Consider the following 26,152-nt stretch of genomic DNA (forward strand, 5'->3'; position numbering starts at 1 on the left):
GAAAGCATGGAAGAAGAAAGTACGTTCTTCATTTGTGCTAAGATAAAGATAAGTCAGCTGGGGTTTTGATAGAGGGGATTGGTTTTATCCTCAAGTTTCCCTTTTAAGTATTCATTCACTACTAACCCAGGTTAAAAACCTCAGTTGCCGTATACAGAGCAGTTTTAGCTCAAATTGTACAGTCCAAGTTAAGAATATACTCCCCCCCTCCCCGTGCCCCGCCCCCGAACTCACATATTTTGAGTTGTCTTATTTGTGAAATGGCTGCGTCTTATTCCTTCATGGGTGTGTTCATGAGTTAATGCTTGCAGAGAACTTGAAAGAGGTCCTTGGTTATTAAATTTGAAGATCAGGAGTTGCATAAAATAGAACAGAGGTAACCACTTCTGTACAGCTAGCCCAGCCTCTTACCTCTCCTGTTCACAGTGTTTGTTTGCTTTGAACAGATGGAGCAACGTAAATAAGCTGGTTAAAAATAAATCCTGTGGAGCTATTGTATCTGCTTTTTCTGCACAGAAGGTGAAACAAAGAAGCAGACAGCTCAGGTCCTGAATGTCAAGGCACAATGGCAGCCAACACTGCCTGATAGAGAAGAAAGCAGTGCACTGATTCTTCCCATGCGATCTTACAGAGGCAAGTCATGGCAAAGAGAGGGGCAGATATAAGTATTTTATTTAGAAGCTAGAGGAACCAAATAACAGCATTACTATGCATCATATGGAAAATGCTGCCAGTGCTATTCAACACGAATGGGCTGGCAGGGAAGGGAAATCCAGCTTGTTATTTTTTGTTCATCTGAACAACAAACTTTGGACTAATCTTTCAGGCAGAGTCATTTACTAGTCTTAGTAACTTCTTGTTAGCAGTCAAAAACAGGTGAAAAAAGCCTATGTAATCTAGCATCTTCTTAATCGTTCCAATGAGAGTCTAAGCACTGAATGTGCAATGAGATCATGTGGGATTTTTTTCTCCTCAGTTGTACCTGAAAGATGCAGATGCGCAAATGCTTCTTGAGAAATTTGCAACTTTCTATGTATTTATTAGTTATTCTTGTGTCTCTGTACTCTTAGTAGAACTACTAAGCTGGGGTTTATGACATCGGTCTTTAGGTACCAAGTGAAGTACCTAAGCTGAAATCCACTCTAAGCTCCTTCTGTTCTCAGCGGTGTCTTCATCCCACTGTCAGTTTGAATCCTGGTCTAAGTTGCTCCAGAGTTGCTAGGAGCAAGAGGTACACTTTCAAAACCAACTGGTCATCTTTATATACTACTGTATACAAGTGGTATCTACAAGCCTGAACCCTGACAGGCTGGAGAGAAAAGACTTGCTCTGGTCTGCTCACATATAAAATTAGTGGCAGCGATGCTCAGAAATTCAAACGCTTGTGGAACATCCTTAACTCTCACCAGCTTTTGCAGAGTTTGTTACTTGTGGGTAGTCTTAGGAGGCAGGCAACCTCTGGTCACAGAGCTACAATTATTTTTTTGTACCACGTTTGCCCACACCACTACTAGTCAAAAGTACACCTCTCCACCTTTGTTTACAGTTTCATGGTTTGCATCCAGGATGTTTGCACACACTTACAAAGACAGATTCCTTCCAGTAGAACCTTGGATATCTACAGTGTGTCACAAACAGCTGTCATGTCTGTCATATTAAATACATCAGTAATAATATAGCATTTCCCCTCTCTTTCCCAGGAAAAGTCATGTTTCCACCTAAGCTTTTTTCACTCAAACTCACCTCCTGTTTTATCCTGTTCTTTATGTGCAGCTAGTGCTGGTATATGTTGCAAGCAGAGTTGGCTAGATGTGAGGTTGCGACTCTAATGCGACATACTTCATTTGGCACTGTTAATTTCTTAGCTGGAATTCCACCTGGGCCTGTAATTCTGTTCTGCACCTGCTAAACCTTTGGAGCTTTGCTTTTGCTTGAGCTGCAAGTGCCCAGTTTTGAAACATTCAAAAGTTTTTATCAGCACATGCAGGATCAATGCTACACAGTACTCACTAGTAAATGTGTGCAGCCTTTTCCCAAGCTTGTACTTTCTTTATTCCTTCCATCTTCCAGCAATTCTTTTCCTCCTTCTGGAAAACAGTGGATATTAGTGAGAGCAGAGGATTAAAACGTACAAAGAAAATAGCTGCAGTGGAGGAAGGGAGATAACAATGACTCCTGCTCACCTTTGTGTGTGAAATCAAGCAGTCCTTCAGTTTGGAGTAACTCACTCTGGTTTGCCATCATTTAGTAGTGCCTTACTATTGGCTTTTCTTATTTTTCTTAACCCTGTGGAGAAGTAGTCTGTGTTACATTTATGTATCAGGCTTGTATTTATTCACCCAAAAGATTAGCAGTGAAAGCAAAGAATGTAAATTTATAGATGAAAGTTTTATTGTTTCCTTATTAAATTAGGAAATTATTAAATGGTTTAAGTGATATTAAATGATTTAAGGAGCCTGTCTAACTGTAAATAGAAAAAGCCTTGCTGTGAGATTTTTTTTCATGCATATTTTCCTTAACATTGTATTCAAAAATACTGGCACTGAAATAAGTTAGCATCATTTCAATGGTTTCATCAAGAGGGATAGGTTTACAATGGTACCCTATGAGACACATGTACTTTTATGTGTTAGCATTTTATACCATAAGTGGCAACGTACAACTCTTTTTGAACTCTGCTGTGTACGGGCTCAAGGGATTTGATGGTGGTGGGGATCTAGTACAATCATTAAAGGGCATATCCTCATCCCTTTATGCACTTGAATAAATCCTCCTATTAATTCTCTAGTGTTACGTGCTGAAAGTGATCAGGGCATGGCTGCAATCACTTGCAAAGTCCAATACCTGCTGCCCTGGGTTTGACCTTGGCTGCCTGCCAGGCCGCACCCAGCCACTCTCTCACTCCTCCTCCTCAACAGGATAGGGGTGGAAATAAGATGAAAAAAGCTCACGGGTCAAGATAAAGACAGGGAGATCGCTTGCCAATTACCATCATGGGCAAAACAGACTCGACTTGGGGAAAACTAATTTAATTTATTGCCAATTAAAAATAGAGCAGGATGGTGAGAAACAAAGATAAAACTAAAAACATCTTTCCCTTGCTCCTCCCTATTTCCCAGGCTCAACTTCACTCCTTCATTCCCAACTCTTCTACCTCCCCTCTCCCTTTCAGTGCAGGTGGATGGGGAATAGGGGTTGTGGTCAGTCCATAACACTTTGTCTCTGTCATTCCTTCCTCCTCATGCTCTTCCCCTACTCCAGCGTGGGGTCCCTCCCACAGGATACAGTCCTTCAAGAATTTCCCCAGTGTAAGTCTTTCCTACAGGCTGTAGTTCTTCAAGAACTGCTCCAACATGGGTCCTTTTCGCAGGGTACAGTCCTTCAGGAACAGACTGTTCCAACATGGGTCCCCCATCGGCTGCAAGTCCTGCCAGAAAACTTTCTCCTGCATGGGCTCCTCTCCATGGGCCACAGCTCCTGCCAGGAGCCTGCTCTGGCGTGGGCTCTCCATGGGCTGTAGGTTCTTTCAGAGCACATCCACCTGCTCTGGCATGGGGTCCTCCATGGGCTGCAGGTGGATATCTGGTCCGGTGGGGTCCTCCAGGGGCTGCAGGGGGTCAGCCTGCCTCACCATGGTCTTCTCCATGGGCTGCAGGGGAATCTCTGCTCTGGTGCCTGGAGCACCTCTTCCCCCTCCTTCTTCACTGACCTTGGTGTCTAAAGCATTGTTTCTCATACATTTTTCTCACTCCTTTTGAGTGGCTCTATAGCTACAGGGTGAAACCAACATTAACAAATGTGAAGCACTGAAACCAGAGGATACCTATAAACTCCCTGTTTTTCAGGTACAGATAGTTCAGGGTTACTGTCATTGCAGACAATCTAAATACTGTCATCCTATGGACTGAGGACAGATGCCTGGCTGAGACTAAGCACTTCCTGGCATGGGAATTGGCATGAATAGGTGAAGGAGAATACTTGGGCTAGAAAACTCACGGAAAAACCACGAAGAGCTGGGCTTACTCTTTCTGCCTTGAACAGAATGGGAAAGTAGAAGTCAGTAGCTGTTTCTTGTGTGCCAGTGACATCTGAATCTTCACCTCACACACCTTCTCCCTTTTCCTTGCTGGCAGCTGGAGGGGTAAGCACAGCTTTTCAGGGTTCTGTCATAGACTACAGAGGCAGCCATGGATGTTTTGTTATCATAGAGTTAGCATGTGTCTCAAGCTGGCTTTCCTTTGGAAATGAGATGGGTAGTGAACAATAATAAGGGCAAAACATTGCCTGATGATATAAGTGAGATGCAGTTAGAATTAATAGAAAAGCAAGGCTGCAAATTCTGCATATTTATGCAATCGCTTGTCTGGAGGATGTAGTGGTTATATTTAAGTTCTGGTATTTATTTTAACTTAGCAGAACTGAACACCATCTGTACTCAGAGAATAAAGACAAAATAAACCCATGTTGCTTGGCTGTTTGTTCTGTAAGCTCTTCGGAGAACAGACTATGCCATAGGTCTGTAGGGCACCAAGAATCGATGGCGTTTCAAGCCCCATGAGGTATCTAGGTGTTAGGAAAAATAAATCAGAGTACAAAAATATTGTATGGGGCATTGATTAAATAGCTGGCTCAGTGCTGAATTACAGATTCTGCTTAGTGCCAAAGCTTTTGTGCTGTTTATGTTTAAGGTTTGCTTTTTGGCTGAGCTGAAAAACAGAAGGCTTGGCTGTTGTTATTTCACAAGATTTAGATAGGTCCAGATCACTTGGAAACTCAGTTTGAGGGTTCCTTTCTCCCAAACAAAATTTTCTGTTTTTAAAAAATGTTAATTTTTAAATAAATGCACCCTTTATAACATATTGTAAACATATACTGCAGCACAGTGTCCTGTAGCACTTTTCTCAGCACTGCTTTATTAATAGCCTCTTTGATTCCTTCCTGGTTAACTCAGACTGTTCTTGTTGCAGTAACTCTAAAGACTTCCATATTGAGATTCAGGTTTTGCTCCACATCAAGAGACTGAACGTTTCTGGATGATATGTAAATAAATTACCTTCTTTCCTTTGAAATATTTTATCATAATTACATGATTTGCAGGGGTAATCATGCATGTCATTATGAAGCGGTGATCATATCTTCTTCAAGTCACTCAGCTCTCTACTGGTGCTGCAATATATTAGCAGCAAATAGCTGTAAGAAAGCTTCTGTGAAAAATCTTGTTAAATCCAGGAAAAAACCCAGGGAAATATGAATTAAAGAAGAGACTTGGCAGGAGAATCTGTTCATAGTTTCATTTATGAACTCCACTGATGTGCCTCCTTAATTAAACCATGCTGCTTTTTTGTAACTATAGCCAAGAAAATACACAACAAATTTTGTTGAACCAGATTTTACTAGAAGCACGTACTCTGGTCATTAAAGACACATGGATTCTATCAGTGTATGATCAACTTTTTGACCTATGAACAACTTGTACTGCCTGAAGAAATGCCTGAAAGAGAATGCCTCACACAGTTGTGCCAAACTACACATTCCTAGCATGCTTTAAAAATTACCTCTCTCTTTGGGTGCAATATGGGACAGTGCAGAATGATATATTTCACAGTCTGTATTAATGTCACTTTCAGCCAGGTTTGGTGAAGGGGCCAAAATGCAATCTGCTGAAAGATGTAAAATCCAGCTTTCTTTTAAAACAATGGCAGAACTTTAACAAAGAAATACCAGAAAGCAATTAGTTATTGCTGTTGTGCTGTTATCTGCATGCCTTGGATCAGTGCCCTGCTCTGTAGGATAAATGTACTACACTTGGAGAAATGCCCTGTACCCTGAGGCATTTACAGTCTAAGGTTGCAATGAAATAATGAGTTGTGTGGGCTTGATCTTGAAGAATAAACTGAGGGCTGAAGGCTTAATTTTAGAAAAGATGCAGCAAGTGCACTTGCCAATACGTAACACGTGGATGAGAACAAAACTAATAAGAAAACAGTTGTTTAAGTCTTCAGCCTGCATAACCTGAGAACTCAAAAAATCTCTGTCTCTTCTATCCAGGATGTAAAAATAAATACCGTCCTCAGTGGAAGTACTAATAAATTTGTTTCCAACTCTAGCTTGGGCTATGTGTATTTTTTAGTTTTTCACACAAATGTACTTAATACAAGCTCTGAAAATTTTATATAGTTTTACATTACATAATTTACTCTCGGTAGGCTTTGGTGACGATATTACAGAAGTTATGAGTAGTGTTTTCTGAGTCAATGCTTCCCTTAAGAGGAAGGTTTCCCAAACCACATGACAAACTCTTTTTCCACTCTAGAATTCAATAATTGCTTTTGCATTCACATCAACTCTTGATAAAATAAAAACCTCTCTTTTTGACAATCACCATGAGCGTTCCTGTAACATATTACAAAGGTATCTGGCAGCTGACCAAACTGAGCTCCTGATGTTGGTGTACTTTACAAACACAGAAACCTAACAGCCACCCTTCAGAAGGATCACCTTATGCTAGGAAGGCCAGAGTTTGGTCTTTCTGACACTTGAAAATTGGACATAAAGTTAATCTTTTTTGAATATGAACTGATTTTTATAATTTTCATTCATTTCCATTTATGTCAGGTTATGTTACTTCATCGTGTTGAAATGTTATGTTTTGGTGGTTTTCTCCTGCTAGAAGATTTGAAGATCTGAGGTAAATCAACTCTGAAAAATTCTCCAAACACCAAAGAAAGATAAATTGAAATAAGGAAAGACAGCATTAGATTCAGCTGTGCCAGAAAAGAAAGCCTAAATTGCTCTAAAAATTATTCTTTAAATATCTTTGATGAATAATTCACCTTTATAGGTGAGGTATTCTTTCAGCTCTTCAACTAAGTGGATACCCTACAGAAAACTGAAATAGCTATTATGGAGGAATGAATAAGAACCATAGAAAACAAGACAGTGGGGACACACTGTCAATTAAATATTCCAACCCCAGATTTGGTAATTCTTTTTTTTTAATATTAGGAGAAGTGCAACATGGAAAACAAGCACAGGCTGTTGGGTGGTGTTTGTACTACTGCAATTTTTCTTTATACAGTCAGCTATGCAGAATCCTCATTGGCCATGTTGCAGCACAGCATGTGTGCTTGCATGGTAGAAGTTGCCCCGTGAAGTCCTCATGCAAATCAGGGATTTTGAAGCAGTAAACGAAAGTTAATTATTTACGAGAAGTTAAATTCTGTCCAGTTTCAGTCATATATGATACAGCAACATGTGCCTAATTGCTATATTTGACGTGTCAGGCAATATTTAAATAGTATAAAGTATATGATATGTTTAGCTGTGCAAATGGCTCAACTTTGTTCTCTGTCTGCTGCCCTTTTAAATCTCTAAGGACCCTTGGATGCAAATAAAACAATATGGGCTTAATTAATTATAGAATCAAAGACAAGTGTGGTTTAGAAGTGACCTTTGGAGGTCTCCAGTCCAACTCTTTGCTCAAAGCAGCAAAGTTAGATCTGGTTGCCCTGCTTGTCATCCAGCTGAATTTCAAAAATCTCTAAAGAAGGAGATTACATTGCCTCCCTGGGGAACCTGCTCAAGTGCTTAATCACTCTCATGGTGAAAACCTTTTTCCTTATATTCAATCAGAATATCCTTTGCTGCAACTTTCAACTGTTGCCTCTCGTCCTCCCACTGTGCACCTCTGAGAAGGATCTGCATTGCTCTTCTTTATAATCCCTCTTCAGGTAGAACAAAATTAAATCTCTCTTTAGCCTTCTCTTCTGGCAGCTCTGCCTTCAGCATACCAACCTCTGCCCCCACAGTGGCATCTACAAGCTTGCTGAGGATACCTTTCATCCCATGGTCCACGTTCATGATGATGTGGATAATAATAATCATGATGAGTATTATTAGCCTCAGTCTCAACCACTGAGGAATGCTACTCATAACCAGTTGTCAGATTTCAAACTGTTCACCACAGCCTTTTGAACTTGATGGTCCAGTTTTCAACTACCTTGTGGTCCACCTATCTAGTACATTTCTTCCCAGCTTGGCTCCAAGGAAGCTATGGGAGACTGCGTCAAAGCCTTGTGAGAAAGTAAACAACATCCATTTCTCCCCTCTCCTCTACAGCACCAGTCATCAAGGAAAGGCACACAGCTCGGTAAGGCATGACTGCCCTTGGCAAACCCATGGCCACCACTTCTAGGGGCACCTTCTGTACCTTCTGTGCTTAGAAATGGCTTTCATGAGGTCTTGTTCCACAATGTTGTGTGCTGCCTGCTAGAGAATGAGGAGCATCAGCATGAAATGCTGTCAAGTTAGAATGGTCTTGTATTATACATAACCATACTGGCTATTGCCCATGGATTCTCTTCTTATCGTGTTTACATTAGACTGCTATAAAGGATACCCGCTGTGTGCTGCCTTACTGCAGTTCTTCTTGATACAATTTTTACCTGGGGATAAACTGAGGTCACTTGGAAGCTAGTTATTTTATATGGAAAATACAACTGTTTGGTATTCTGGCTGGATCCAAACCTGAATTAATCTTCTTCAATAACTTTGTAAAGTGAATATTTAAAAATGAACAACCTTATCATATTTAAACAGTTCCCAAGCTCAGAAAAGATTGGTTTACATATAACAAAGCTAATTTTATTTATATGTGCTATTTTTTCATAAAGAGAGTGGTGCAGGGGCAGCTACAAAAGGATCAAGAGGGAAAGTGTTTGGCTTTTAATATGTGTTTCACTAAGCTAACATTAATTACTGGTGAAGGTTACTATATTGTGCTTTTGTCAAGCTACAAACTGCTGATAGACCTTTCCTGAACACAGTGGAGGACTCCAAAAGATTATTCCGATTCCAGGGACAAACTCAAGTTTAGTTCATTTTTAAAAAAAAAAAAAGAGCAGTTCATTGTTATGAATTATGATACCCAGGATTATGTATTTTAAGGTTTCTTACCTTGTTGTATACAAGAAGCTATTATGCAAAAACTATTTTCTGTACCTGACTTTCTGTCTTTGTGCACTAATTGACCTCTCATCACTCTTGTCCCACCACTTCAGTAATTCTGAATCTGCATGTCTTTTACAGCACTGCAGTAAAAGAATGAATGTTACGAAGTCTTAATGCTGCTATAAAAGCAGCTGCAAAACTATCAAAATGTCTTTGGCTGCCTGAGATTGTGCCAGATGGTAAAGAACTGGAACTATAATAAATGTCATGTTAAACAAGTCAGATTTGAGGGACATGTTATGTATCCCACGTAAATAAAACACTGCTAAAACTGACCCTAGAGTGATTAGATACAGGAATAAGCTCTTCTATAGCCTCAGGAATATCTCATAATATCTACAATGCAAAGTGTTTCTAGTATTCAGAGCATTCACATTAGTCTGGTTCTTTGCCAAGACCTGACAGCTTAGTGTTGCTACATTTCTCTAGATGCAGGAGCTGTGATAAAGCTCAGCTTCCCCCTCCCCCCGCCACCCCCCTCCCCAGGACTTTCAACAGATTTTTCTCAGAAAAACAAAACTACAGCCAGCTTCCTCATCAGAAATATAGAGACAATGAAGAATAAGTGTTGCATTGACACCATAAGCTATTTACTTGGGCCTCAGTTACCCCATCACAAAAAAAAAATTGATGTTAAATTTAAAGGTCACTGACTGTACAATTGGCTGATGATTTTCCCTACTTGGTTGACTGGAATTCTAATGTTTTGTTTCCTTCATATAATAATTTTTTAACCCTCTTGCTTTATTTGTACACAGTCCCTGAGAAAGACAGAATCATCCAAGTCGGAAGGGACCTCAGCAGATCTCTAGTCCAGCCTCCTGCTCAAAGCAGGATCAGCTGTCAGGTCAGACCAGTTTGCTCATGGCTTTATACAGTCTCTTCTTGAAAACCTCTGAAGATGGAGACAGCACATCTCCAGGCCTCTGCTCCAGTGCTCAGCTACTCTCAGAATGAAAACTATTTTCTTCAGATGCAGTCAGTACTTCCTGTTTCATTTTATGACCATTGTTTCTCCACCTCTGGTTGTGCACCTTGGTAAAGAGCCTGGCTCTATCTTCTTGATGATCTCCCTGTAGGTACTTGGGCTGCTCTTAGTTCCCCTGAAACCATCTCTTCTCCAGGCCTGTTGCCTCAGACTCTCCTCACAGGGCAAATGCTTCAGCCCTGACCGTCTTGGCAGCTCTCCTCTGAATTTGTTCTGGCTTAACAATGTCACAGAATCATAGAATCACAGAATCACAGGTTGGAAGGGACCTCAGAGATCATCTAGTCCACCTTTCTGGGAAGAGCACAGTCTAAACAAGATGGCCCAGCACCCTGTCCAGACGACTCTTGAAGGTGCCCAACGTGGCCGAGTCAACCACTTCCCTGGGGAGATTATTCCAATGGTGACTGTCCTCACTGTGAAAAATTCCCTTCTGATGTCCAGTCAGAATCTCCCCAAGAGCAACTTGTGTCCATTCCCCCTTGTCCTCGCCACGTGACTCCGTGTAAAAAGGGAGTCTCCATCTTCTTTGTAACTACCCCTTAAGTACTGGTACACGGTGATGAGATCCCCTCTGAGCCTCCTTTTCTCAAGGCTGAACAAACCCAGTTCTCCCAGCCTATCCTCATACGGCAGCTTCCCAGTCCTCTGATCATCTTGGTGGCCCTTCTCTGGACCCCTTCCAGCCTGGCCACATCCTTTTTGTAGAGCGGGGACCAGAACTGTACACAGTGCTCCAGGTGTGGCCTGACAAGCGCTGAGTAGAGTGGGATAATGACTTCTTTCTCTCTGCTGGCGATGCCCTTTTTGATGCAACCCAGCATCCTGTTGGCCTTCTTGGCTGCAGCAGCACACTGTCCGCTCATGTTGAGCTTTCTGTCCACCAGGACCCCCAGGTTCCTTTCCACAGAGCTGCTGGTGGATCCCAGTCTGTGCTGCACTCCCAGATTATCTTTTCCCAAGTGCAAGACCTTATGCTTGTCCTTGTTGAACTTCATAAGGTTCTTGCTGGCCCACTCCTCCAGCCTATCCAGATCTCCCTGCAGAGCAGCTTTCCCTTCTGGAGTGTCTGCTTCCCCACTCAACTTGGTGTCATCAGCAAACTTCATCAGGCTACACTTGATGCTGGTATCCAGACCACTTATAAAGGTGTTGAATAACATTGGGCCCAATATCCATCCCTGGGGGACTCCACCAGTGACAGGTTGCCAGTTTGAGAAAGAACTATTTACCACCAGCCTTTGGGTGCGGCCTGTCAGCCAGTTCCCCACCCACTGCACAGACCACTTGTCTAGGCCATAACACATCAATTTCTCCAGGAGGAGACTATGGGGGACTGTATCAAATGCCTTGGAGAAGTCCAGGTAGACAATGTCCACCGCCCGCCCCACGTCAACCAGGCAACTCACTTTGTCATAGAAGGCCACCAGGTTTGTCAAGCACAATCTGCCTTTAGTGAAGCCATGTTGGCTTTTCCCAATCATGTGCTGCAATTGACTTGTGGTGGTCCCCAGGAGGATTCGTTCCATAACTTTCCCAGGGATTGAAGTAAGGCTGATGGGCCTATAGTTACCTGGATCCTCCCTCGAGCCCTTCTTGTAGATAGGGGTAACATTTGCCTTCCTCCAGTCCTCAGGGACATCCCCCGTCCTCCATGACTTCTCAAAGATTATGGAGAGCGGCCTTGCGATGATGTCAGCAAGCTCTCTCAACACCCTCGGGTGGATGGCGTCAGGGCCCATTGATTTGTGGGGGTCAGGCTCCTGTAGTAGTTCATAGACTAACTCTTCCTTCACCGATGGTGGGTCGGTGTTTGGTTCAATTGGCAATTTTGTTCCCAAAGCCTGGGACCCTACAGTGCTGGTAAAGACTGAGGTGAAGAAGGTGTTGAGGACCTCTGCCTTTTCTGCATCGTTGGTGATTGATTCTCCTTTTCCATTTAACAATGGGCCTATGTTTTCCTTCTTTTTCTGCTTGTGGTTGACATGTCTGAAGAACCCTTTCTTGTTATTTTTTATTTCTACAGCTACTTTCAATTCAAATTGGGCTTTTGCTTTTCTGACTGCATCTCTGCACTCTCTGGCTATGCCCTTGTAGTTCTCGGTAGACAATCCTCCACTTCTCCATTTCTGGTGGCTTTCCTTTTGGATCTGAGTAGACCCAGGAGGTCATGGTTGAGCCATGGGGGCCTCTTGCTCTGCTTACTTCCTTTTCCTTTGTAGGGGATAAACTGGTTTTGTGCTTCGCACTTTGACATCTCTGGGCTCTTTATCCCACTCTTGTGTATGGTTGTTCTACAGTCCTTTGCAGAAGCCTTTATTGGGTTATGGGGTGATGGTAGGGCTAAGGAGACTTTATTCTCATTCACACTCTCTCCCTCCCCAGTAGGGCACAAACACCAGGTCACATGACATAGATGCGTGTGGGGCTATGGCACCCTTCTCTCCGTCCCTCCCATATCCTACCCTCAGTCACAGTATGGCTTGACCTATCTTTATATTTAGAAGGAGATGGCAGACATTAAGGAAATTAATTACAGCCACAATATAAACCAAAGACGATTCTGCAAACAGCATATTAAATTATCTGATATTTTTGCAGGTTAAAAAGACTGCTACTGACAGTTCTAGGATATGTCCATACCACACACTGTAGTGCAGGGTAGAGGTACTAGCCCAGGTACTTTAAGAGCATTCCCAGGGTGAAATGGCAGACTTCTCTGCTACCTCTTTTTAGTACTTGCACTACCTTATCCAGAGGTGGCAGAGAAACACAACAAAGTCATTCAGCAAATATGGACAAATCAGAAGGATCTGAGCGATAAGGGGTGTATTTCCCTAAATAAATTTGAACTGGGGGTAACCTCCCATAGCTTGAGAACTGAGGAAACAGCAGACAGTAGCTGACATCTCCAGTACATGGGCAGGTACAATCTGTGGACAATACAAATCCCATCTGAATGTACATTGTAAAAACTAGTCTTGTGATAGCATTTTTCTGTAATGTCGGTGAAACAGATCTATGTGCTATTAAAGAGATGCATACTAAATGACAGTTAATGTTGCAAAAACTTGTATTCTGTAATACTATAAACAGTGGCAGCACAAACCGGACACGCCAATTAAAAAAAGAAAGAAGATGCAATTGGAACTGTTAATAGACGCAGAGATCCCTGAACTGTCCTCCTTTCCTTCTGACACATTTACGCTGAACCTGGTGACATTTTAGAGAATAATACTGGGGTCAAAGTCATTGCACTCTGTTGGACAATACCTGGGATGATAATGAATTTTCATAGTAGGTTTCTGTAGCATTCTTAAGAATGTGAATAAATGTCTGAGACACTGAGAGAGGAATTTTAAGACTGTGCAGGGCCCTAGTTTGAAAGTCATGGTTCAATTTGCATAGTCAGTTACCAAGGGGTTGCTTGGTTGTTAATATCAGTGCAAATTTAGAAAGTGTATTGTCGTGCAATGGGAGAAATGTCATATCTGCCAATAAAGATCTTTTCTTTCAAATTCATGGAATTCTCCTGCTTCATTATTCTGGAAGAAGAAATATAAAATGAGAAATGCTGAAGTTGGAGAGAATACTACAAGCTGACTCCCTGCATTTTGGTCAAAAAAAATCCTTCTTCTATGAATGACCTTGTTAATAAGAACTGATTTTAGAGACAAAGGGTTAAAAATCCTGAGATGTGGTGTTTTTTCATGGACTTCTAGACAGCAAAGATTGTCTGATACATATTGGAGCTGCATACTTCATGCTGTACTTCCTGTCTTCTCTTTGGCTAGAACACAGTTCTTACCAATCTTGCTTAACATAGAAACAGAAATCATAGAATCATAGAATAGTTTGGGTTGGAAGGGACCTTTAAAGGTCATGTAGTCCAATCCCCCTGCAGCGAGCAGGGACATCTTCCACTAGATCAGGTTGCTCAGAGCCCTGTCGAATCTGACCTTGAGTGTTTCCAGGGATGGGGCATTGACCGCCTCTCTGGGTGATGAATATTCCTGCGAGTCAGGTAGTGGAAGGAAGCTGTGGTCTGAGTTTCAGTTCTCACCTAAAGATACTGCTGTGCAACGTTAATCATAAGCCAAAGAGAGGATATTGAACTGAGCAACGTATCAGCAAACCTGCAGAATACAAATGATGTCTATATTCAGTTTCAAAAGGAAATTCCTCTAGTCCCTATACACATCATGGTGAAACTCTGCAAGAGTTCATGTACGAAGTCCCGAGTTAGACTACGTAAAGTTCTCAGTACTATTTGAAAAAATGCACAAGCATGAATAAAAATCAGCACTAAAAGAACATGCCCAATAATCATAATATTTTTAAACTCCTTAAGTCACTTAGGCACTTCACAGCTTACTATCCTAGAGCTTCTGGAGAACGAATTCCTTTCAGGTGGTTTTATCATATCCATTGGAAGGGAACACATAAGGGTTGGGGACTCAGTCTTATATTATGGGTACCAAAGATAAAAGAAGATGTATATCTGAGAGAAGATGCTATGATGAAGATGTATTGAATGGCTTTACTATTACATGGGATAGGATTCAATTCACTAAATAGAATCATAGAATGGTTTGGGTTGGAAGGGACCTTTAAACGTCATCTGGTTCTACCCCCCTGCAGTCAGGAGGGACATCTTCAACTAGATCAGGTTGCTCAAATCTCCGACCAGCCTGATCTTGAACACTTCCAATGACGGGGTATTCACAACTTCTCTGGGCAACCTGTTCCAGTGTCTCACCACCCTCAGCATAAAAAATTTCTTCCTTAGATCTAGTCTGAATCTACCCTCTTTTAGTTTAAAACCATTACCCCGTGTCCTATTGCTGCAGACCCTACTAAAAAGTCTGTCTCCACCTTTCTTATAAGCTCCCTTTAAGTACTGAAAGGCTGCCATAAGGTCTCCCTGGAGCCTTCTCTTCTCCAGGCTGAACAACCCCAACTCTCTCAGTCTTTCTTCACAGCCGAGGTGTTCCATACCTCTGACCATTTTTGTGGCCCCCTCTGGAGCCATTCCAACAGGTCCCTGTCTTTCCTGTGCTGGGATTCCCAGAACTGGACACAGTACTCCAGGCAGGATCTCATGAGAGTGGAGTAGAGGGGCAGAATCACCTCCCTCGACCTGTTGGCCACACTGCTTTTTGTACAGCCCAGGATACAACTGGCTTTCTGGGCTGCAAGCGCACATTGCTGGCTCATGTCCAGTCTTTCATCCACCAGTACCCCCAAGTCCTTCTCCGCAGAGCTGCTCTCCATCCCTTCATCACCCAGTCTGTACTGATTCTGGGGACTGCCCCGACTCAGGTGCAGGCCTTGACCTTGCTAAAATTCATGAGGTTCTTGTGGGGCCACTTCTCAAGCCTGTCATGGTGGCATCCCTTTCCTCAAGCAAATCAACTGCACCATTCATCTTGGTGTCTTGTCAGTCACAAACTTGCTGAGGGTGTGCTTGATCCCATTGTCTATGTCGTGGATGAAGATATTAAATAGCACTGGCCCCAGTATGGACCCTTGAGGGACACTGCTTGTTACTTGTTTCCATTTGGACATTGCACTATTGACTGCGACTCCTTGGATGCACCATCCAACCAATTCTTTATCTGCCTAACAGCCCACCCATCAAACCCAAATCTCTCCAATTTAGAAACAAGAATGCTGTATGGGACCATATCGAAGGCCTTACAGAAGTCCAGGTAGATGACTTCTGTAGCTCCTCCCTTGTCCACTGAACATCACCAAATTAGGCATAATTTGCTCTTGCTGAAGCCATGGTGGCTGTCTCTAATCGCCTCCCTGTCTTCCATATGTTTTGACATGTCTTCCAGGAGGATCAGCTCCATGATCTTACTGGGCATAGAGGTGATACTGACCCCCCTGTGGACAGTAGAACTACTGACTGTCAGTAGTTCCCAGGGTCCTCCTTTTAATACTGGGCATGATACCTCCCTTTTTCCAGTGACTGGGGACTTTCACGGGGTGTGTGTGGGGGTGTGTGTACTCTTTCTTCGATCTTCTGATTTTGGCCAACATATCTGTAGAAACTCTTCTTATTATTCTATACATCTCTTGACAAATTCAGCTCCAACTGTGTCTTTAGCTTTCCTGATCCCATCCCCACACACCCAGGCAGCATCCCTGTATTCTCCCAGGATAGACACTTGCCCCTTGTTCCACTGCTTGCGCATTTCCTTCTTAACACTTTAGTTGGACCAAGAGGTCCTTACTGACCCATGCTGGGCTCCTGCCTTCCTTGATTTCTTACATGTGGGAATTGAGAGCTCTTGTGTGCTAAGAATAATGTCCTTAAAATGCTGCCAGCTCTTTTCAGCTCCTTGAGAGCAGTTTCCCAGAGTGTCGCATCCACTAATTCCTTAAACAACTAAAAGTTTGCTCTCCTAAAAGTCAGGGTCCTGTCTCTACTCTTCACCTGGCCCATATTCCTCAAGATTGAGGTGTTCGTAGTATAGGCATCTATAACTCAACAAGCCACTCAGAGCTCTCTTCAGGGTCAGTGGAAGGCAACTCAACCATTTCCATGCAGTCCACAGCACGACTGCCAGACAAATCCCATTCGCAGTTCCTAATTTACAGCAGTAATTTGAAAGAGGTGAAGGTAGAGGTCTGGAGATGATTTTGGAAGGTATTTAAAATGTAAGGTTGTATTATATCACCTATGAGTACGGGAGTTTGAGGGTGGCCTTGTTAAGGCTAGACCCAGCACAAGGCTTCTCATCTGTTGGGTAGGTTCCATTTTATAAGCAAGACTGCATCAAAGAAATGCACGACTTGTAAAATTATTTTCTCCTCTTGACAGAGGCAGTCTAGCTAAAACATAAACACTGTATTTGGAGGCTGAATTAGATTTCTATGTCAAGGGGATCTTTAATTATTCAGATATGGCCCTCAGATCTGATAAAGTCGTATCCATGTTGGGGATATATCAAGATCAGCAGTTTTTTCTGCATATAGCTCTAAGCAGCTGAGTACCACATCAGATAGTTAATAACCAGACAAACATTTGCTGTATTTGTGGTCTTACAAAAAGGAAACACATAATAAAAGCTAGCATTTCTTCCTCAGCTGACAATTTTTCTTAGGAAAAAAACCTGATCTAAGTACATGAATCTTTTTGTAGCACAGAGGGATTCTTCTCTATGTCAATTATTTTCTTTCCTACGAGTGACCCCACATAGCATGTTTCCTACTTCCAGAGTTCTTGAGCTTCTATCAGACTCACATTAGTACCTTTCATCTTGTAGTTCTGTTTTGATAATAACTTCACCATATCCTTGCTTTGAGGCTACATTAATTATGGACAAGAATCATCCAGTATTTATCATTGCAGATAGCAGAGAAATCATAAACTAATCATGACACAGATTAATTAACTACAGGGTGACCTGGATTGCTTAATAGCCTTGGTTCATTTCTAATTTTCTTTTAAAGTGGTCAATTGCTAGGTCATAGTCATAGGTCAATGAATGTAAGATGTAGGACTGTCATGTTGGAGGTAATAACCCTAAGAAAACTTTACAGGGTTGCAGTGGATAACCAATTAAACATTATACTCTTTTTAAATTATTCATATATCCCTGTTTATCTGTTATAATTTGGTGGGGATATCAGCTAGAAATAGCAATGTCACTTACTACTGTATATTCAGCAATAGTAAAGCGTAATTTTGGTGTTCATAATTTGAAAAATACTGGAAAAAATTGAAAAGGTTGAGAAAAGAGGAACACAAGTGATTGGGAAAGAAATTTAAAAAGTGTGAGTTGTATAATCTCTTAAAAAGAAATTAATTATCTTGAACTCTGCAAGGAGAAATCTTTTTGTAGTAAAGAATCTGTTCAAACAGCAGGCAAACTGTAACATGAGCCAGTGGCAAAAAGCTAAGCTAAACAGTGAAACTAAAAAGAGATGCCTAACTTTTAGCAGTGACTGTCAGTAGTCCCTCTTGCAGGAACTCAGGGCATCAGCCAGAAGTTATAAATTTAATAAAGAATCACTCTGATTCTGTGGCCTGGCCTGCACACGCTAAACATGATTTTAACAATCCCTTATGACCTTAAAGTTGATTAACATAAATCTTTGAGCTTGATCTTCTATCACTTTGAAGAAGTGATCCCTGAACTTCCAGGTTTTCAAGAATCTCCTTCTTTTAGTCAGTGCTATGTGACCAGTTTCCTATATTCTGTCTCTGTGACTTCTTCTAAATTTGAGAACACCAGAGGCTATATAATCCTGAACTTTAACACCACAAAAAATCAGATAATAAAATCCCCATGAAGACCACACCTTGAGATTCTGACATTTTTACTTTTTGAAGAACTCTGTTCTGAACCCTAGAATGATAACCTCGTGAAAGCCTGGGGCCTTTAATACTGGGATTTTTTTTGCATTTAAAATACGTGAACGCTAGTCTGCAAAAAATGTTTGTGGCTGTGATGAAATGTCTCATACCTTCAGTTTCAAAGAAACTGCTCTCTAGTTTCCGGTACTTCATGCACCGGTCCGAGAGGAAACACATTTCTCTCAGTGAAGATCTATACAGAACCAATACAATCCGAATGACTCATTGTCTATTTAGATTAAACAGCTCAAAAAGAAATCACAGAGTCCCCTAGGTTGTTTCCCTGCTGCTCAGGCAGCTCCCGGAGCACGCTGCTGCTCCGGAGGTGAAAGCACTACGCAGTCTGCAATCAGCCCTGTGCTTGCACTTCATGAAGCTGTGACCCATAATAACCCACCTCTCTGAAGTGCCTCGGAGGGGCAGCCCTGAGGCACCCCAGCCCCTCTGGACTAACGGCCCCACCGGGAAATCAGCCCTCGGCTGGCCGGGAGAAAAATGAACTCTCCAGTGGGTAGAAGCGTCTTCTCTGGGGTCTTCCCTGAGGAGAGGAGGTGAGGGGAGGCGGGGAGAGGGGAAGGGGAGGCGGGGAGAGGGGAAGGGGAGGCGGGGAGAGGGGAAGGGGAGGCGGGGAGAGGGGAAGGGGAGGCGGGGAGAGGGGAAGGGGAGGCGGGGAGAGGGGAAGGGGAGGCGGGGAGAGGGGAAGGGGAGGCGGGGAGAGGGACCGCCGGCAATCGCCGGCTCCCGAACGGCGGTGAGTCGCGCGCTACCTCAGCCCTCAGCTCACGCGCCCCGCCCTCCAACGGGCGATGAGGGACAACGGCCGGCCCGCCCCTCGTAGGCCGCCGCAGCCACGTGCTGCCGCTCTGATTAGTCATAGGTCCTCAGAGCGACGGGAGAACCAGCCAATCAAAACGCGCGTTCCCGTGAGGGGCGGGGAGGGCCTGTGCGAGGGAGCGGGAGCCCTCCCCTCCCCTCCCCTCCCCTTCCTCCGCCCAGGGCCGGGCTGGCCGGCGGGGCGGGGCCAAGGCGAGCCGAGCCGAGCCGAGCCGAGCCGAGCCGAGCCGAGCCGAGCCGAGCCGCCCCACCCTGCGGGAAGGATACCGCTGCCGGCGGTACCGGGCGCCCCTACCCCGCTGGGCCATGGAGGACGTGCTGCCCTCGGGCCTGCTGGAGATCTGCCTGCTGGTCGGCGTGCCCAGGGAGCGGGTGAGGGTGCTTCTCCAGGTGAGACAGGGCTCGGCGGGGCGGCCGCCCGCCGGTGGCCTGGGGCAGCGCTTGTCAGCGCGGTTCTCTGCTTGCGGGTCTAACCGGGGTCTGAGCCGGGTCAGCTCCTCCCTGCCCGGGCCTCCCTCCCCCCCTGCGGCCTGGAGTAGAACTATTGGGTTGCCTTGTTGTTATCATTGGGTAGAGCTGAAACACTCCAAAGAAAACTTGTTTTGACAGGCGATCGTCAACAAAGTACCGGTAGTTTTGTAGCGGTGTAAAGTAATTACACTTTTTCAAAGGTCTGAGCTTAGAGGAAGAATGTGGTGTAGCTTTATTTAAGCAGGAGCAGCAAAATGCTTGAACAAAGCATATCCTTCGCTGGATGATATCCCATTTCCCATCTTCCCTTGGAGATAAAAAGATAGGGGAATAAAGCTTGGTAACTATATCCTTAGGACAACACGAAGTCTAAATCCCTGTCATCTTAGTGCTCTGAATTTGGCACAACGTGAGCAATTCAGATACGGCAGAAGTTGTTTTCTGCTTTGAATATGTGGTTTATGATTTGCTTATATATTGTAGCTGCTTCACGTGGGAGTTAACAATTAATCTTCCTGATTTTGCTTTGTTAAAGTGTGCTGATGGTTTTGTTAGATACCTATGAGCCGCCCTGCTGTGGGAGTAGCGCTAGTGCCGGCACGTGCTGAAAAGCCAAGCTGCTCCCAGGGATCTCACGTGTCTTGCTTGAACTTGAATTTGATTGCACGCTCTAATGGCATTAGGTAAAGAAGTCTCTGTTAAACTTGTTGCCGCTCACTCGCTAAGGAGATGGCTTTTGCTGATGTCACCTTCTTAAGTGATATCAGCTAAGTAGAGCTTCAAATTCCAGGATCTCATTCATGTATACATTCAAATTGGGGAAATAGTTGTGCTATAAATGTCATCACCAGACTTTTGAAATTGGTGGGTATGTGTGGTTTTGGCATTTGCCAAAGAAGTAAACTCAAAAGAAGGGGAATTTATTTTTCATTGCAGTCTGCTCAGTTTGATCTTGTTGCTTCCAAAAAACCTGTAGAACGACAAATAGGAAATTGGCTACAAAAAGTAGATGCCTTTCCGGTTTTCCGATCACGCTACAGGTTTTGAGTTGTTTCTTTGCCTAAGGTATAAAATGGAGCGTCAGAAAGGAAAGTACACCCTATGCTTGTCAATATTAACTGTAGTAACGTCCCTGCAAGCTGTTATACAACAGGGATTTCAGTCGCTGTCGTAGGGCAAGTTTATGGATTTACTGCATTTTCTTTTCCTTCTGTAGCACTATCTACATGAGGAAGTGGTGGAATATGTTTTGTGTCAGTGAATGTAGAATAAAGAGTCCTTATTGACAGAAAATAAGAACATTTCAATGGACAGTAGTGGACCTCTGATGATATTTACAGATGAAACAACAGGGTAGAAGTCTTGATAGTGCTTCAAATCTTGGTCTTGAAAGTATGTTTGTGCATTCTTAACTTTATTGCAGTATGAAGTAATAAAGTCAATGAAGTCAGCAGGAGCATAACCCACTCCCAAAGTAAGAAAAGTCATATGTGACTGACCTGTAGTCGATGGGGATTATAGGAACAAAGATACAGTTTTTCACTGAAACTGGTGAAACTGAAGTTTCTGGGCTGTCATCTGTCAATTGTCCTTACTGCCAAGATCATTATCACTGTAAGATTTCCATTTGAAGAGATCAAAGGCTGCTATTTTCAGCTAGAGATTACTTTTTTTAGTGATGGAAGGCTGTATTTTGTAGGAATTAGATGTACAACAATAAAAATCATACATCCATCTTTGATAAGACTCCTTTCCCCCAAGTTATCTCCAGCTATAAATCTGGGTTTCAATATGGCAAGCGTGATGTGCAAGCTGTCTGCGAGATGTCTCAGATATTCCTATCGGCTTCATCACTGGGTTCTGTATACACCTACCACAGTCAGTGATACACATCTTGTATCTTAAAATGCCTGCATTGTGCTTTCTGGCATTGCTAATGCAGACATAACCACCAAAGCAAATTTTTCCTTCTTCTGTAATGCCCTCCCAGGTGTCCAGGTGTGCAAAATAAATGAGGCGTGATCAAGCTGAGCATTGGTCAGCAGTGTGCGCTTGTGGCAGCAGTGAAAAGTAACTGTGTAATGGCCTGCGCTGTCAGGACAGTAGCTCACAGGCGAAGGGAAGGGATTATTGCTGTTATTGTTATTACTCAACACTCCTGAAGTCACATCGCGAATACTGTCCCAGATCTGGGTACCTTGATACTGGAGAACTGACAAACGGGAGTGAGACCAGGAGAAGCTAAGCTATATGACGGCTGGAGCACAAGGGGAGAAGAATGTCCTTCCTAAGGAATTTCTGAAACTTGACTGCATGAGATCCAGAGTGACCTGATCTGACTTCAACATTATCATTGTTCTGAGCAAAGGATTGCACTAGAACCTCCAGAGATCCCTTCCAACCTAATTTTTCTTAGGCTTCATGTTTTCCCCTGCCCAGTTATTCCTTAAAGAAGCCAGTTCTTTCATGACATTCAAAATTAAATTGACTTCTTCAGTGATGGGACGAGGAGGATGACATCAAGGAAACACCAAATAGCTGAGATCACACTCCGATCTGTGATTTCAACATGCTCCTTCTTTTTTTCTGTCTAAAATAGTGTGGTCATTGTAAAAAGTCTGTCTCTTATCCGTGTCCTATATGGCACCACTGTTACAGGAACATAATCGGTAAATGGGGATGGAATAAAGTCCCTGACTTCTGTAATCTTGCAGAATTACAGGAAAGGCATTAGTGTTTATAAGAAGCTATGTATGATGCAAGGACATATGATAGTAAAAAGCGACAGAAGAGAAGCATTTCAAAATGAAGGAGTAACAGTAGAAGCAGAGAATATAAAATGCTCAAAGAATAGTAGAAACAAGTCAATATTGTTCTGCTGCTGCCTGTTAACTATCCTTGAACAGAAAGGGTAAGAAAATATGACTTTGGCTGTAGTTGTTAACATGAGCCAACTTGAACGCTGATGACTGAGTCAATGGGTCAGCGACAGTGCTGTTTTGTGGGGAGGGAAAAATGGTGTTTAATGCCTTTGTTGTAGTTCAAGACATCAAGGACCTGCCATTTTAGAAGCTGTTACGCTGCGAGCCCATTAAATCGCTGGCTGTCATTCAGCACTTCGTAGCAGAGATGTCTTCGATGTAAGTCAGGGATTGCCCTGTCAAAGCAACTTTGTATGAAAACCTCTGCAGGGCAAATCTGCCAAGTTGAGGTTGCTAGTGTTTGAGTAGGTCTGTGTTTTTCTTGCGTAACAGCCTCAGGCTGAGCCTTAATTCTTAATTTCCTTCTGAAATGTTTAGCTACATGTTATTTTGAGAGTGATCATGTTGGATCTATCTGTGTTTCCAGTTTCTTCACTTGAAACGGATGTCAGCTGGGAGCTAAGGAAGATGATACCTGAAGTTTTTAGCATGGCAGGATATGGCACGGAGTACCTCAATTTGTATCGTGCTTTTTAAAGTCATTGCTATCTTTTGGATATCCCAGTGGATACCCATCTGAACTTTTACCTTTCCCACTTCAACTTTTTTCTAGTTCAGAATCTGTGTGTTCATTAAAAGAGTGTTTTTTCACTTCTTATTTTTTATTGAATACTTTCTGTCGAGTAACCTATTGTAGAATATGGTGGAGCTTAAGATGCAGTAACTAATATATCATGAAGGTCAGTATGCCTTCTCATTTTCCTATGATGCTCAAATGTGATGAGGACTACTGGTGGACGACTCATCTACTAAGACAAATAAGCGGAGACTTTCTGTTCCAAAACTTGGATGGTGGAAGATTGGCTTTAGTGAAACAATAGAGCTTTGTCAGTTGTAGCTATTTTTAAAAGTAGGGTAATGATGACACAAGCCAGCATTGGTTCTCAAGGAATATCTTAAATGCAAGTAATACCGATGCATCATGTCTGAAGGTAAAAGCAGCATGTATGCTTCATCTACCTTTTAATCAGTTAGCAAAAAGTTGAAAATGAAACAGCTTTTTAGCCACAGTGAGGCTTGTCTTTCCTGTTTCCAAATATCCGTTCACTAAACAAAGCTTTTACTTGCTGTTTTGACCTTGCAAGAGGAATTAAAATGGTAGTGAAGTAATTGAAAATGCAGCTATTTATCTTGACTCTATGGTCAAGAAAACAAAAAGTCCTCCTAAGTACAAGGAAATCTCTTCTGATCACTTCCTCCACAGGTTTTCCGTAGCGAGGCAGCAAGGGCTTTCAGTGCAGCAGTGCTTTACAATGCTGCCTACTAAAAAATGTTGTAACTTCATACATTCTCTTGGGATGCCTGTTCCACTTAGTTATCGGTATACAGAGGAGTTTTCGTGGCCTCATGTTTTACAGTGTGTTACAGTTGTGTTTATTGTAACAGCGATTGTTGTTTTTAATTGTCCTTTCTTAATTGTCTTATAAAGTTAAAAGTTGTCCTGGGAAAGCTTGTGTGTATTTTTTTTCTTTTTCTGTAGAGAAAAAAATGTAGCTTTTCCTAAAGTTGAACAATGACTTATCTAGGGAGTTCAGCTGTCTGTCTTTGTTTTCATTTATTTGTTGCCTGGTTTCTCTTAGTACCAGTGTTTATTTTAAGTATAGCTTAAGTATATCCTAACACTTCAAAGGAGGAAATATTATATTTGATATTTGTAAGTTTTCTTATCCCAGAGGCATAATATTGATATGGTGCATTTTGAATGATGAAGAATGATTCTTTGCCTACTGAAAATGCCCAGAGTATTCCCCTTGCATTAATATATGTAAAGCAAGAAATTAGAAGGAAAAAATTTATTATTTAGGAAGAAGAAATAATGTATTCTAAACCCCCAATTTTAGGCTTAAAGAGAAAACAGGGCTAAAAAATGGTTTAAGAAAACCTGTCAGGCTGAGTGTCAACTTAGTGTTGTTTGTATTTTATTTTAATAGGGTACTCAGAGAAAACCCCAAAGTCTTCCTCCTCTTGATCCAGAAGTTCTTTCTGTATTTGTGCCTCCATTTATCGGCAGAGATGACATTCAGGTGACTAATACAAGTGGTAATAACTTGAATAAAAGTAAACGCCGGTCTTTCCGAAAGAAGAAAGAGAGACCAAAGATTGAAAATGTCAACAGTCTCAATGGGGAGCAGAAAACACCTGACACTGAAGATATTACAGTTCCAAAGGATGTTGATCTTATTGGTTTGCCACAGCTATGCTTCCCAGGTATGGTAGGGCTCATGCTTCTTAATGAGAACTGTTCTAATATACATTTGTTGACCCATAGTACAGGGGTTTTTTTTGGTTTTTTTGTTTGTTTGTTTTTTTTATGATCATCTTCTCTATCTCTTTGTACTTCACAGTATAAAAAAAAATGTGTCTGCTTGTGAGCAGGTCAGTGATGAAAGCAGCTGTTATGTGAATGGGGTGCCCCTACTCTGTGTGGCAATGTTGTGCGAAACATATCTATTAGCAGTAGTAGCTGCAACACCTGCGAGAGAGGGAAGGTGAAAGTCACATTAGCCCTTATTGGTAAATCTTGGACTGAGTGAAGTGCACACACTTTTAATTCCAGCTCCCCTCCCCCAGATGACTGAGTACTCTTTCACTTGGTATTAAGATACACCTGAAGTAGTGACTGTTTCCTCCAGGTTTAAATGCAGAAGTTTTAATATGCATATCACTATTGCATACCGTATAAATATCTTGAAAGGAAAAAAAGTGAATAAAACCCATGTATTGTATTTTGCCAATTAAAATGCAGAATAATTATATATTATTTATGCTTCTTCAATAACGTGCAGGTTACAGCCTTTGTAACAACCCTTAGATCAAGTGGACTGCATATGTGCATTTTAATGCCTTAGAATGAGACGTTTCTCTCAAAATTAAGTGGAAATGTGCAGTATTTGTCATGAATCGCTCTTCAAGCAGCTGTAGTTAAATATGTCGTTAAAAAAAAACCTGTTTCTGCCTTCATTTCAGGAGGACTTTATATAACTTCTGAATCAAAAGAGGACCACATCCATTTCCTGGTCTTCACAGATGTCTGTGGTAACAGAACATATGGTGTTGTTGCACAGTACTACCAGCCTATGCAAGTATGTTATTTAACTCATGCTTTTATTAAAACCTATTAAAAGATATAAAATAAACCACTCTGAGAATAGTGTCAGGATTAATTTATGAAATTAATTAACAGCTATGTTTTTATGTTAGTAGGAATACAGAACAAATCATACGTTACATTGCCATTGTATGTTAAGTGCATTGGAACAGCACTGCAGTAGGAAAAACTGTTATGGATTTCATTTAGGAGTTTTGAATATTTAGAAGCAGAATTTGTCCCTTGGACTTTTTTTTTTTTTGGTGAAGGTTGTACCCTGTGTTCTTTCTGAATATCTCTTGCACTAAAATTCTTTTTAATACGTATGTCTAAATCTTGTCGGCTGACATTTTTTGGAAGAGCTTAAGGGAGATAGGCATCCAAATTCCCTTGAAATTGAGGGGGAATTG

At 42.2% G+C, this 26,152-nt stretch overlaps 1 protein-coding gene and 1 long non-coding RNA gene across 3 annotated transcripts in view; one reads left to right on the forward strand and one right to left on the reverse strand.

Moving 5' to 3' along the window:
* Positions 1-661: 661 nt before the first annotated feature.
* LOC142053994 (uncharacterized) lies at positions 662-2,619 on the reverse strand. The gene is made up of 3 exons (XR_012659412.1): positions 2,184-2,619; positions 2,011-2,087; positions 662-982 (listed from the first exon to the last, which is right to left on the reverse strand). It is a non-coding gene; the product is annotated as an uncharacterized LOC142053994 (long non-coding RNA).
* A 16,765-nt stretch (positions 2,620-19,384) lies between these two features.
* Positions 19,385-26,152, forward strand: part of DENND3 (DENN domain containing 3) — a 43,582-nt gene continuing 36,814 nt past the window's right edge. The window contains exons 1-3 of one of the 2 annotated variants that reach the window (XM_075085915.1): positions 19,385-19,592; positions 24,586-24,862; positions 25,622-25,737. In XM_075085915.1, coding sequence (XP_074942016.1) covers positions 19,509-19,592; positions 24,586-24,862; positions 25,622-25,737 — 477 coding nt within the window. In that variant the 5' untranslated portion in view covers positions 19,385-19,508. Of the gene's footprint in view, positions 19,593-24,585; positions 24,863-25,621; positions 25,738-26,152 lie in introns of those variants that run through there. The other variant, XM_075085916.1, reaches the window with a different exon arrangement.

The sequence above is a fragment of the Phalacrocorax aristotelis genome, chromosome 2, assembly GCF_949628215.1.
Source record: "Phalacrocorax aristotelis chromosome 2, bGulAri2.1, whole genome shotgun sequence".
Lineage (NCBI taxonomy): Eukaryota > Metazoa > Chordata > Aves > Suliformes > Phalacrocoracidae > Phalacrocorax > Phalacrocorax aristotelis.